Here is a 12,500-nt window from a genome sequence, read left to right as displayed (position 1 = left end):
TGCCGTGTATAGATTGTGTGCTTATGGTGCCGTGTATAGATTGTGTGCTTGTCATCTACACATGGTGCCATACTAAAGCTAGGCTAGAGATTATGAAAATGTTGAAATTTGAGCCTTAAAAACGTTATTATAGGCACAATTTTAATTAGACTATGGAGAAAAAGCTTGTGTTGGCACATAAAGGAGTAATACATAGATTAAGGTTATCCATTTAAACTTGTAGGTTGTCACCACCTTGTTGAAGTGCAAGTTATTCAAATGGTTATGGGATTTCTAGTTGTTGTCCACAGAAAATATGTCACCTTCATGCACTTGGGAGGTGGACACACCCCACTATTTACACTTTATAAATAAGACATTGTGATGTGGTGACTCTTGTTAGGTAAGTTGTGATGCACCACACATGTATTGTCTATATCATTATCCATCTCAATCAACATCTCAATCAGCATGCACCATTCTCATCATCGAGACTGACATGTAGTGCTAGGGTAGGGGGAGAAGCATGTGCCACTCACATTTCTTGGTAATAGGGTAGATGTACGATAAGTTAGCTTAACCCACAAGCTAATGGCTTATGAAAATAGCAAGACTAACAATGGAAAAAACAAAATTTAAGCATTGGATAGAAAACTCCATTTCTTTTTGTGTATTGTGCTACTTTGAAGCTAAAACACTTTTGAAACTTGCAAGGAGTTATGTTTCCATTGTACTAGGAGCTTTGACTATATTCTAGAGAATACCCCCTCCCCCCCCACCTTCTCTTTTCTTTTCTTCTTCCTTGTGAAGGCCCCCTTTTTTAAAAACCTTCTTCCTTCTCCTAAAGAGGAAAACGATAACTAAATATTGGGCCATTAACTAAAAAAGTGCATAAGGAGGTAAGTTATCACTAGAATTTATGTGCTTTTGGGTACTTTTTATTGAGCATTATCATCGTCATCACTTGAGGAGCCTCATTTTAAAAAGCACACTCAAGTTGCTTCATAGGTGAGTGCCCTCCCTAGTAACTTGAAATGGTTGGAATTTTTTCTAAAGGTGAAGCGCTAGTTTCAAGAACCATAAAAAAAAGTGCCAAACACATAAAACTACTTTAAACCATGTGTATGTGACTATTGTGGTGAAAATTACTTGAAAACGAAGTTCATGTTCCCAAAACCCCACGGTTTGTGGGAGGTAAAACTACTCTTTGGTGCACATTGGCATCTATACCAAAGCTCATAATCTTGCAATATAAAAAGTGCCTCTTGGGAGGCTTGAGCTAAGACTATGTCAATGTGTTGGATATCTTTGTATGTAAAGATTTGAAATGAGGAATATTCAAGGAATCATGTTTCACATCATGTGGATGGGTGTATGAAGTTCTTCTTGTAATTTCTAAACTCATTATGCTCATAGCATAATTGCCACTGAATATAGCAAAAGCAAAGGATTTTATACCTATGAGGCCATTGCCAATAAATGTTATGTGCCCATCATTTTCTAGTGTTTAAAGATTATCATGATTCATCCTTATCATGGGGATTCATGAACTAATACTAACAACTTGTTCATACGATAGATTTTGTTATCCTCTCCACCTTGACGATAGATTTTGTTATCCTCTCCACCTTGACTCTAGTTGTTGACAAATAGCTTGTGGGCCTTATGACAAAGGACTTTTCCAAATAGCTTGTGGGCCTTATGACAAAGGAGTTTTCAAAAGTAACCAACCATCTCAACACCACCTACATTGATGTGCCCAACAACACATATGAATCATATCTTTGTTTGCTTACAATGCCGGGTCAAAGTGAGTTTTTTTGGAATCGTCTCTAATAATTATTTCGGCTAAGCTTGTAACCGTACAAGTTTCACCAAACTCACCATTGAAGTGCAAAGAAACTTGCTAATGGATAGACTATTCATGCAAAACTTACCTTGGCTCATTTCACATAATTTAACATGCATAGGTAGGGTATGTGTAGATGCCCTAAATGACTTCATGTAATCCTTTCCTACAAATAAACTCACCATTGAAGTGCAAACAAACTTGCTAATGGATAGACAATTCATGTAAAACTTACCTTGGATCATTTCACATAATTTAGCGTGCATGGGTAGGGTATGTGTAGATGACCTTAATGATTGTATGTAATCCTTTCCTACAAATAGAACCAAATGAGTGTGGTTCACACACTTGGAATGGAAAAATATAAACAAACATCTCCATCATTTGCTAACACATACCCCTAGGCCATAAGTTACAACGCTTTGGTCAATCTCGCCTGCTCACTTAGCCCACGATGCTTATGCTAGTTGTCAATTAGCACAACAAGTACAATGTATTGCTTTGTGTTGAAACCTTGTGTGTAGAACAAAGATGTCCTTTGATGTATTTTTCATGGATTGGATTGAAAAAATGGGTTGATGAGTATGATTTTGAATAAAAAACCCAAAGGTCAAGACATTTCCGCTTTTCATTGGTTGGATTTTTTTTTCTATTTATGGAGAGCTCATGGACGCTACAACGATGTTGTTAGCAATAGAACCATTCTTTTCTCCAATTTAAACATGTGAGCCAATGTGCCTACGCTAGAATGTTGCTTGCAAGATGCACAGGTAAGCACTTAGCATTGTGTAAATCTTTCATGTATGCAAATTGCAAGTTTGTGATGGGAAAAATATCACGCAAAAGCCACTTAATTTTCAACGTTAGTGTCCCTTTTCTCTCAATTTACCACCAATAATTTTCCAAGCTCGTAAAAAATAATGTAAAAAAAAATAAACATTTCATTTTTGATGGTCAAGGGTGCTAGGATAACAGCTATAGCCTCCAAAGACCCTAGGTCTGCTCATTGGAATTTTGGGGGTACACCTAATTTTTGTAAGGGGGGACAGGGTCATGCATTATAAATATAATACATCATGGTACATGGTACATAGTACAAACACATGATCGTTGAAGTTTGTGTGAAACCGAGGCAATGGGCCCCCGCCCCTGGGGGGTGTTGAATGGAGCGGGCCCCACGAACACGAGGGTAAGCGGGTCCGCGTCTTCCTTTTCAAGGCCTGGGCCCCGGAAGGGCATCTTTACACCACCAGGCCTGCGTGGTGCCGTCATCTTCGGCGTGTAAACTATTTGTAATAACCAGATCTACGTATCAGATGCGGTGGAAAGATTATGAGGAACTATCATACGCTATCAAGTGATAAGTAGTCTACCCTGAGATGCGACTGCACGTTTCAAGGGTTGGACAGCGAGCATTTTACAGACCGTATTCCCGCGGTCTTCGTCGCCTTCTCCCCTTTCTAGTGCCAGCTGCATTTTCCAGTGCTTTCCCAATAGTACAGATTTTCACAGCTTCTGCAAACCCTAGCCCTAGCTTGGCCTTTTGCTGAATCCATCGCCACAGCCGGAAAGATAGCTACCCAACCACAGGCAGCGCAGATAAAACCCTTCCCATAACCAGGCCTTTGCAGAAATCGTCGCCATAGTTAGACCCTGTGTGAAAACTGGGTCCATCCATAGACGGAAATCCTTGCCATAGCGTCTTCATAGCCAGAGATAACGTCGCCATGGCCTGACTTTCCTTTAACAGCCTCGCCATAGCCACAGCTTCTGCAGAAACCCTTGCCACAGACATACCGGGGTCTAATTGTCGCACCCTTTTGTCATGGTCATCGCGCCTTGCTACTCCGTCTTCCCGGTTGACTCCCCTTTTTCGCGTACCCCCCATTCTGAGATCCAGAACAAAAGAACTCTTCCACCATGTCGTCATTGAGCCGCGAACTCGTCTTCCTCATTTTGCAGTTCCTGGATGAGGAGAAGTTCAAGGAGACCGTTCACAAGTAAGCTTTTTTCTGCAGCAAAGATCTTCTAGCCAAGCTTTCTCTGCAGCAGATGTCTTCTTGGTACTGCGTGCGTATGGGAAGTCCACATAGTATTGCGTTTTTTTAGGGTTTTCTGCAGAAGGTTAGGTTTTGGTATCATTCTTTTTCTGGATTTTTTGCACAGGCTTGAGCAGGAGTCTGGCTTCTTTTTCAACATGAAGTATTTTGAGGATCAAGTTCAGGCTGGGGAATGGGAGGAAGTGGAGAGGTACTTGTCAGGCTTCACCAAAGTGGACGACAATCGCTATTCTATGAAGATTTTCTTTGAGATCCGGAAGCAAAAGTACCTGGAAGCACTGGACAAGTAAGCAAACCCTCTCTGAAGCTTTCTCCTTTAATACTTTGCCTTAGTTTCTTATCTTCGATCATATGCCTTGCATTTTGATTTCGTATCAGACAAGATCGTGCCAAGGCTGTAGATATTCTCGTCAAAGACCTCAAGGTCTTCTCTTCTTTCAATGAGGAATTATACAAGGAGATCACCCAGCTCTTGACCCTGGAAAATTTCAGGTAAGAGGAGGCAATGTGCACCTGGCTGTCTGGTTGCCTGTAGATATGCATATTACCGTGAAATGTGAGCCTTATTGACTCCATTTGATGATGAGGTTGTTTATAGCCCACAATTTGGTTATATGCAGAGAGAATGAGCAGCTGTCTAAATATGGTGATACAAAGTCTGCGAGGAGTATCATGCTACTAGAACTCAAAAAGCTCATTGAAGCCAATCCTCTCTTTCGTGATGAGAAATTAGTATTCCCCCCATTGAAGGCTTCACGATTAAGGACTCTAATCAACCAAAGGTAATATCATGTATGCCCTACATGTGCTTTATTTGCTGTACCATGGCAACGTGATACAGAGTTTAGAACTAGGTTCTCCAAATGCTTTTTTAGCCTAATAGTGGGATTTTCCTTTGGGGTAGCCTGAACTGGCAACATCAGCTTTGCAAGAATCCTCGCCCCAATCCGGACATCAAGACCTTATTTGTGGATCATACCTGTGGTGCTCAAAATGGAGCTCGTGCACCACCTTCTGCTAGCAATCCCCTGGTGGGTGGCCTACCGAAAGGCGGACCATTTCCTCCCTTGGCACATGGAGTAAGTGGCTTTTAATTCTCTCTTTTGGTAGCCATTTAGGAAATTTGCAACTTAGATACTTTCCTTCTTTCTTTTTTTTGAAGTGTGTTGTCTGTTGTGCAGCCATTCCCTCCTGCAGCAGCTCCAACTGCTAGTGCCATAGCTGGCTGGATGGTCAATCCCAATCCTCCGGCCCCTCATCCAGCTGTTGCTGTGGGGCCAGCTGTGCTTGCAGCTCCTTCCAATCTAGGAGGTAAAACAAAGAGATGATACTTATTAGTCAGGATTGCTTCTATATCAGTTGCATAGTTTGATTTTATGAACTTACCATTTGCAGCTGCTGCTCTTCTGAAACGGCCTAGGACTCCCCCAGGAAATAATTCTGTTCTTGACTACCAATCTGCAGATTCCGAGCATATAATGAAGAGGGTTCGATCTGGAGGGCAAGCTGTGGATGAGGTCTTTTTCTTCTCTATCATTTCTTGGTGTTTTAGTTCTACAATTGTTATCATGTAAGATAACAGTAATGCTATGTCCATTGGTATGGCTTGCTTTCATTACAAAACTGATTTTGTCAGTCTTTGGTGGGTTTTGAATGGTTTGTGGATTCTTTTAACCAAGCTTCTATGCTTCTTACTGGCAGGTGAGCTACCCTGTAGCAGCTGTCCCCCCAAACCACCCTCCAACCATGTATTCTCCCGATGATCTGCCAAAGACCGTCGCACGAACCTTGAACCAAGGGTCATGTGTAATGAGCATGGATTTCCACCCAATCCAGCAGACGATATTACTTGGTAAATTTTCCCACTATAAATAGAGATCTTATATTTTTGTGGATGGACTCTAGTGAATTTTGGACATCAGAAGACTCATCCCAGCCCATTTTAATACCTTATAGTTCATAGATAGCAAGAGCAAACATAACATGCCCAATGAGCCTTTGATTTAATGATAACAGTTGGCACAAATGTTGGTGATATTGCTATCTGGGATGTTGGAACAAGGGAAAGGCTAGCTCACAGGACCTTCAAAGTCTGGGACCTTTCTGAATGCTCGATGACCATGCAGGTACATCAACTGTCTCCTTTTACAATGTATCTGCTTGAGCAACAGCCTATATGGCTGTGTCATATTCTGCCATTCTTGTTACCATGCAGGCTGCGCTTGTCAAAGACTCTGCTGTGTCCGTCAATCGATGCGTGTGGAGTCCCGATGGAACGTTACTGGGTATGAAGATTTGTTCAGCTGTGTACTTCATGTATAGAAAACAAGGCTTTATGTATGCCACAAATATCCAAGTTCTCTCTGTTAACATGTGGCTATTGGAATGTGTAGGGGTTGCGTTTTCCAAGCATGTTGTCCATATTTATTCATGTGCTGGTGGAAATGACTTACGGCAACACCTTGAGGTGTGTCCCCTAATGTGTTTGACACCTTCTTTATGTATATCATGCTGTATGTTGATAGCTTGTTGCCATATGCTTAAGGCCATTTTAGAGATAGTGTGAGGGTATTTATTGCATGCGGATGATTTGTTTGTATGGAGCACTTCTGGTTTTGGTGGTGGCTTGATCTGACCTGATTTTTAACTTGCCTGCAGATCGATGCCCATATTGGTGGTGTGAATGACCTAGCTTTTTCCCACCCCAATAAGCAACTTTGCATTGTCACATGTGGAGATGACAAAACCATCAAGGTGGATTTTTGACATGCATTTTCACATGTTTGAAGTTTCTCTCTCTTTTTGGCAAAATTAAATATCTGACTCTTGAGTTTCTATAGGTTTGGGATGTTGTCAACGGCCGTAAACAATACACTTTTGAGGGTCACGAGGCTCCAGTATATTCAGTGTGCCCTCATCATAAAGAAAGCATTCAGGTCATTCCCCTCCCCCCTTGGCCATGCACCCTTCCCTTCCCCTTCTTCCTTCTTTACACTTGAGTATGAATGGCTTGGAAGTGGATTGTCGGTTAATATGCTTACTATTATATTTTGGTCCATAGTTCATATTCTCCACAGCAATTGATGGAAAGATTAAGGCTTGGCTGTATGATCTTGTGGGATCACGAGTGGACTATGATGCTCCAGGCCAATGGTGCACTACAATGGCCTACAGTGCTGATGGAACCAGGTATAAGTTGTGTGCAAAGGGGATAGGGGTTGGCATGTGCTTGTCATGTGAAGCTTATGAAGGAAAGGCCTGCTATGTATACAATCATTTTTAGATCTCCGCTTGCTTAAATACATTCCATTTCAGGTTGTTCTCCTGTGGGACTAGCAGAGAAGGTGAATCGTTCTTAGTAGAATGGAATGAGAGTGAGGGAAAAATCAAGAGGACTTATTCAGGTTTTCGGAAGCGCTCTTTGGGAGTGGTACAGTTTGATACAACAAGGAATCGCTTTCTTGCTGCTGGTGATGAATTTCAAATCAAGTTCTGGGATATGGATAACACAAACCTCCTCACAATCATGGATGCAGATGGTGGATTGCCTGTAAGCCTTCTTTTTAAGAGCATACTAACTGCTATAGTACATCTTTTGGAGTTTGTTGCTGTGTCCTGTCCGTGCTTCTACCTCTCATTTAGCCAAGTATGAGGTATGCTCATTGCTGGTATGAAGTGGAACATGAATGCCCTTCTTCCAGGCAAGTCCCCGTCTTCGGTTCAACAAGGAGGGTGCTCTGCTGGCCGTTACCACGAACAACAATGGGATAAAAATTTTGGCTAATGCCGAGGGATTGAGGCTACTCCGTGCACTTGAGAGCCAGGCAGAAACACGCGCTTTTGAATCCATGAGGGCGCCAGCAGAGCCCATGGCTTCTAAGGTTATATTTTGAATTGTTTTGTTGCTGCATGACCTTTCGGTCTCAATAAGCATTTGCTAAGAAATTCAAATCTGCCCTGCCAGCCTCTTGGTGTAAATGCAATGGTTGCAGTAAGTGCGGCTGGTGGTCCATCTACAAGTAGTGCAGCCTCTGACAGAATTTCATCTGCCGTCTCAATTGTGGGGCTGGTAAGTTTCATTCTGCTGGTTCCAGTAGGTAGTACTGTGCAATTACTGTGGCTGAGGGCGCCCTTGGATTGTCCATCTTGTGTGGGAAATAAGGGTTCCTATTTCCATGGACAGAGTGCCATGGACAACAATTTGGCAGTTGATGTGAAACCAAGAATGGAGGAGGCAGTGGACAAAGCCAAAGGTTGGAAACTGACAGAGATTACGGAACCAACCCAGTGTCGAACTATAAGGCTCCCTGACAATCATCCCGCAAGCAAGGCAACTTCTATCAGCCGTAGCCTCAATGATTCTGTGCCTCTAAGTTTCTCGTAATTTTTTCCTGAGGCAGAAAGCTTGCATTTGGTTCTCTCTAACTTGCTTCTGATTGCACAGATATCAAGGTTGATCTACACGAATGCGGGTATTGCATTGCTAGCTTTGGCTTCTAATGCTGTTCACAAGTTGTGGAAATGGCAAAGAAGTGATCGGCATCCTTCTGGCAAGGCATGATTAGTGGTTTTCAGTGTCTTTAAGACTTGCATGGTTCTGGAGATTCTTGGAAGGAATACTTACTAGATGTTGTTGGGGTTTTTACAGGCAACAGCAACTCTTGCACCACAGTTGTGGCAGCCTGCCAGTGGCATACTGATGACAAATGATACAACTGACACCAACTCTGAAGAGGCTGTTCCTTGCATAGCACTTTCAAAGAATGATTCTTATGTAATGTCGGCTTCCGGTGGAAAAGTATCTCTGTTCAACATGATGACTTTCAAGGTTTGGATCAATTACTGGTTTAGGTGGGTTTTCCTCGGATTGTTGGCCTGTTTATGCTTAATTGGTTTTTGTATTCAGGTAATGACCACATTTATGCCACCACCTGCAGCTGCAACGTTTTTGGCTTTTCATCCTCAAGACAATAACATCATTGCAATCGGGATGGAAGACTCAACCATACATATCTACAATGTCAGAGTGGATGAGGTCAGTTTGTGTGCAAGTGTGCAGAAGAGTAGTAGTGGAAGAGGGAGTTCATGAAGGAAACTAAGGAGGTTAGGCTTCTTACAGGTGAAAAGTAAGCTGAAAGGCCACACGAAGAGAATATCTGGACTTGCTTTTTCAAATACACTTAATGTGCTTGTGTCAACGGGTGCTGATGCACAGGTGCACTTTCAACATCTATTTGCACTCATCTATCACAGTGGCTCCCCCAAGAGCTGAATTCTTTACTTGCCAAGAGTTGCTAATTGGCATGTGAGGTGCATGAGTGCAGGTATGTGTGTGGACCATGGATGGATGGGAGAAGCGGAAGTCAAAGTTCCTTCAACCTCAGGCAGGAAGAGCTCTTACAGCAACGGGAGACACTAGGGTGCAGTTTCACAATGATCAAGTTCGCCTATTGGTGGTGCATGAGAGCCAGCTTGCTGTTTATGATGCAGCCAAGCTTGAGCGCATTCGACAGGTTTACTTCGACCACTATTTGCTAGGGGCTTTGTCTCGGTGGTCATTTGGTTCCTGTAGCCACGTCTAGGGTTTTTCCTATAGCCACTTCTACACTGATTTCTGCAAGGGTTTTTTTTTTCTTGCAGTGGGTTCCTTGCGATGTATTATCAGCACCAATTTCCAATGCCACATATTCTTGTGACAGCCAGCTTGTTTATGCGAGCTTTTGTGATGGCTCGGTTGGAGTATTTGATGCAGAAAGCCTCCGACCACGATGTAGATTGGCGCCTTCAGTGTACTTGGCTTCTGGAGTAAGGTGTGCGTGCTTGAGAGAGAGAGAGAGAGAGAGATCTATTTTTACTGATTGATTGTTTGTTTTCGGGGTTACTGCAGCTCTGTTTTTCCTCTAGTCATTGCAGCTCATCCCACTGAACCGAACCAATTTGCTCTCGGTTTGACTGATGGATGTGTGCAAGTTGTTGAGCCCTTAGAAACTGAAGGAAGGTGGGGATTGGGCCCGCCATCCGAAAGTGGAACAAATGGAGCAATGAGTGTCGTGGCATCAAATGCTTGCATTTCAGAGCAAGCCACAAGGTAGACTGAATTTTTGTGCCAACAGGCACCCTTGCCTGTCAAATTCGGATTATTTGTTCTTGTAACATGATATATACTTAAGTGTACAGTAGTAGTTTCAGGAGTTTTAGATCTTGGATAAGAGTATTGGTGCAAGGAAACTTGGGGGTCTAAAACTTGAGGCTCTTGAGAAAAAAAAAAATCAATGCATTTGTTCTATCGAGAACTTTGTACACAGAGCCAGCATTTTTCCAAATCTTAATGAAGAGGTTCAATTTCTTGTCACACTGTGTGTGCGCACGTGCATGGCATTTTAGGAACCTTGGATTATAAATCTCGCTGAGGCTTGTCTTTGGATAGGAGATGCTTGGTCTTCAGCTGGTCTGCGTGGAGGTCTCTCTCTCCGTGTTTATGTGCGTGCATATATGATATAAACCATACTTTGGTATTTCAGGACCTTGGGGTTTTAACTCTTGCTAATGTAAGGTGTCTTCCTTCACTTCATAGATTGACGCATGAAAATTTTAATCTCTCTCTCTCTCTCTCTCACGCCACTTAACTTTGTTGTAATATAATTCCACTTAAAATTATCAAGGTTTGAACATAATATAAAGATTTTCAGAATTATCATAATGGTAAAAGAGTAACGTGGACGAGTATGTGGAGCAACTTAGGTTTTTTGTTTTAAATTTTAAAAAGGTTTCTTATATATATATATATATATATTTTTGGGGAGGGGGGGTGGTGGTGGTAGTGGTGGTTTTTTTTTTCCTTTTTTTTTTTCAGGGAATGGTGGAGGTTGTGTTCAAGATGCACTATGAGTCCTCTCTCTCACTTATGTGTAAAGACCTTTTCTATATATGGAGGTTGACAATAATTTTTCTCAAGTATGTTTAAAAGACCTTTTCTATTAAGGTTGACAAGATAAGGATTGACCACAGTGTTTGTTTGAGTAGAATAACGATAATATCTTTAGGCCTTAGGAATCCGTCTACACAAGTGCATCATGATGCATGTATGTACTGTTTTTGTTGGTATGTGGTTGTCCTATCCACACTCTTTTAAAAGGTGAAACTGTACAAATTCTACACGTCAATGTCAACAAGTTTAATGGTGTTTAGGACTTTGGGGCCTTACTTTGATTTTGACGCAGTTGGAATTTAACTAGGAAAATGCAATGCATGATGTGATGCTCCTCCACGTCAGTGGTGTTCATGGGTCATAGTCTTTTTGGGACGATGGAGACTCGTATGGCTTCTTGCGCCAGAAAAGGTGAACCGTGACTCCTTACAATACCTTACGAGTTACGCTCTACGCGTGCCTCACCATTGCCATCCCCATCGATGAAAGGGGCATTTCCACATGCTAGAGTTGAAGAAATAGGCGGCCCCCGCAAAAAAAAAAAAGAAAAGAAAAGAAAGAAAAGAGAAAGAAAGTAAGTAAAAGGGTCCAAATGTCCCCCCAAATAATAATAATAATAAGGGCCTTTCGTGTTGATCAATCCTTGCTTGGCCTTCTACACGCATGTCCACCTCCAAGAACAAAAGAAAAAGGGCCTTTTCCTACTCTTGAAACAACCAATGGAATCTAGACAAGAGTTTGTCCTAATCTCCTAGAAGGTTTTTTTTTTGAAAGAGTTGTCAAATTTTTGGGAAAAAATTATAGATGTATGATAGCTACATCACGTTCACAATGAATACTGAACTTAGGCTCCTTTCTTGGAAATTGAACCACTCATACCAACTAGGCTAAATAGACATGGACAGGTCATCAATCCTATCATCTAGTGGTTCCCTTGTTTTTCTTTAGATGAAAAAAAGTGGAGCACATTTATAGCTATAGAAACTTACAAAGATATTGTTTGCAATTAGATAAAAGGTCATGTATATATATTCTTATAGTCTATGTTGTATGTAGAAAATAAACAATAGATATACAAGTATATGCATACACAATGGAGATGATTCCATTCTTTCCTTTGCAATGTTTCCTAGGTATTATTTGAATAATCTGTTCACACATGAATTCTTAAGCTAAAACGTTTCCTATAGTCTATATCTTGAAACAAAGTTGTATTTTTCTTTTTCTTGAGTTAGTTCAAATGCACGTTCAAAAATTCCTTTGTGAATGTCTTTTACATAAATAAAAGGTCAAATATCTTTTCCAATCAACCATAACTGTCTTGGTGCTATTTTACTTAATTGGAGCATTGGAATTAAAAGAAAGAAAGGATATACAACAAAGGAGCATGTCTACGTCAATACTCTATTATATTCTCTTAAAATGTCTATTTGTAGTAGATTTAAAATAAGTTCAAGAAAAGTAGGGCTATGTAGGGGTACTAAGACTTGGGGGCTTCAAAGTTCTTAAAACAAAGCTACAAATCTATCTTGCTTTTATTGTCTGGTTCTATGTAGTGAAAATTTATACATGGCTAGGGTAGTTTATAGCAAAACATTATCTTCAACAATTAAGTCTATTACTTAAGGGTTAAGAGACGCATGATAATAAAGCAAAATCAAGCAACTAGTCATACAATAATCAA

The 12,500-nt window shown here is 41.2% G+C and overlaps 1 protein-coding gene across 11 annotated transcripts; it reads left to right on the top strand.

Moving 5' to 3' along the window:
- Positions 1 to 3,282: 3,282 nt before the first annotated feature.
- LOC147628861 (protein TOPLESS-RELATED PROTEIN 2-like) lies at positions 3,283 to 10,240 on the top strand. 11 transcript variants are annotated; one of them, XM_086812026.1, is made up of 25 exons: positions 3,283 to 3,828; positions 3,995 to 4,174; positions 4,267 to 4,380; positions 4,509 to 4,670; positions 4,793 to 4,967; positions 5,070 to 5,199; positions 5,284 to 5,405; positions 5,590 to 5,740; positions 5,905 to 6,014; positions 6,104 to 6,173; positions 6,282 to 6,355; positions 6,547 to 6,642; positions 6,729 to 6,824; positions 6,950 to 7,077; positions 7,204 to 7,438; positions 7,590 to 7,769; positions 7,853 to 7,957; positions 8,072 to 8,218; positions 8,333 to 8,443; positions 8,537 to 8,716; positions 8,795 to 8,923; positions 9,008 to 9,103; positions 9,213 to 9,401; positions 9,529 to 9,698; positions 9,776 to 10,240. In XM_086812026.1, exons 1-25 carry the CDS (start codon positions 3,749 to 3,751, stop codon positions 9,978 to 9,980), a joined length of 3,435 nt encoding a protein of 1,144 aa, XP_086668152.1. In that variant the 5' UTR covers positions 3,283 to 3,748; the 3' UTR covers positions 9,981 to 10,240. The 11 variants fall into 11 exon arrangements, 7 of the variants coding, with proteins under 7 accessions (XP_086668152.1, XP_086668154.1, XP_086668153.1 ...); XM_086812028.1 differs by having other exon boundaries at positions 3,690 to 3,828; positions 5,353 to 5,405; XM_086812027.1 differs by having other exon boundaries at positions 3,690 to 3,828; positions 5,353 to 5,405; positions 8,051 to 8,218.
- The last annotated feature ends 2,260 nt before the right edge of the window (positions 10,241 to 12,500 follow it).

Source organism: Cibotium barometz, chromosome 18 (assembly GCF_041138505.1).
Source record: "Cibotium barometz isolate CiBa-2024 chromosome 18, ASM4113850v1, whole genome shotgun sequence".
NCBI classification, from domain to species: Eukaryota; Viridiplantae; Streptophyta; class Polypodiopsida; order Cyatheales; family Cibotiaceae; genus Cibotium; species Cibotium barometz.
The sequence above is the reverse complement of the archived record's forward strand: the minus strand, read 5'-3'. Positions and strand labels throughout refer to the sequence as shown.

What these genes read in the sequence shown, in the direction of transcription:
- LOC147628861 (XM_086812023.1), top strand. Translation starts at nt 3,749, where the DNA reads ATGTCGTCATTGAGCCGCGAACTCGTCTTCCTCATTTTGCAGTTCCTG. An exon ending in AGGACTCTAATCAACCAAAG is followed by an intron (nt 4,671 to 4,792) that starts GTAATATCATGT and finishes CCTTTGGGGTAG; the next exon opens with CCTGAACTGGCAACATCAGC. An exon ending in ATGCAGATGGTGGATTGCCT is followed by an intron (nt 7,439 to 7,589) that starts GTAAGCCTTCTT and finishes CCCTTCTTCCAG; the next exon opens with GCAAGTCCCCGTCTTCGGTT.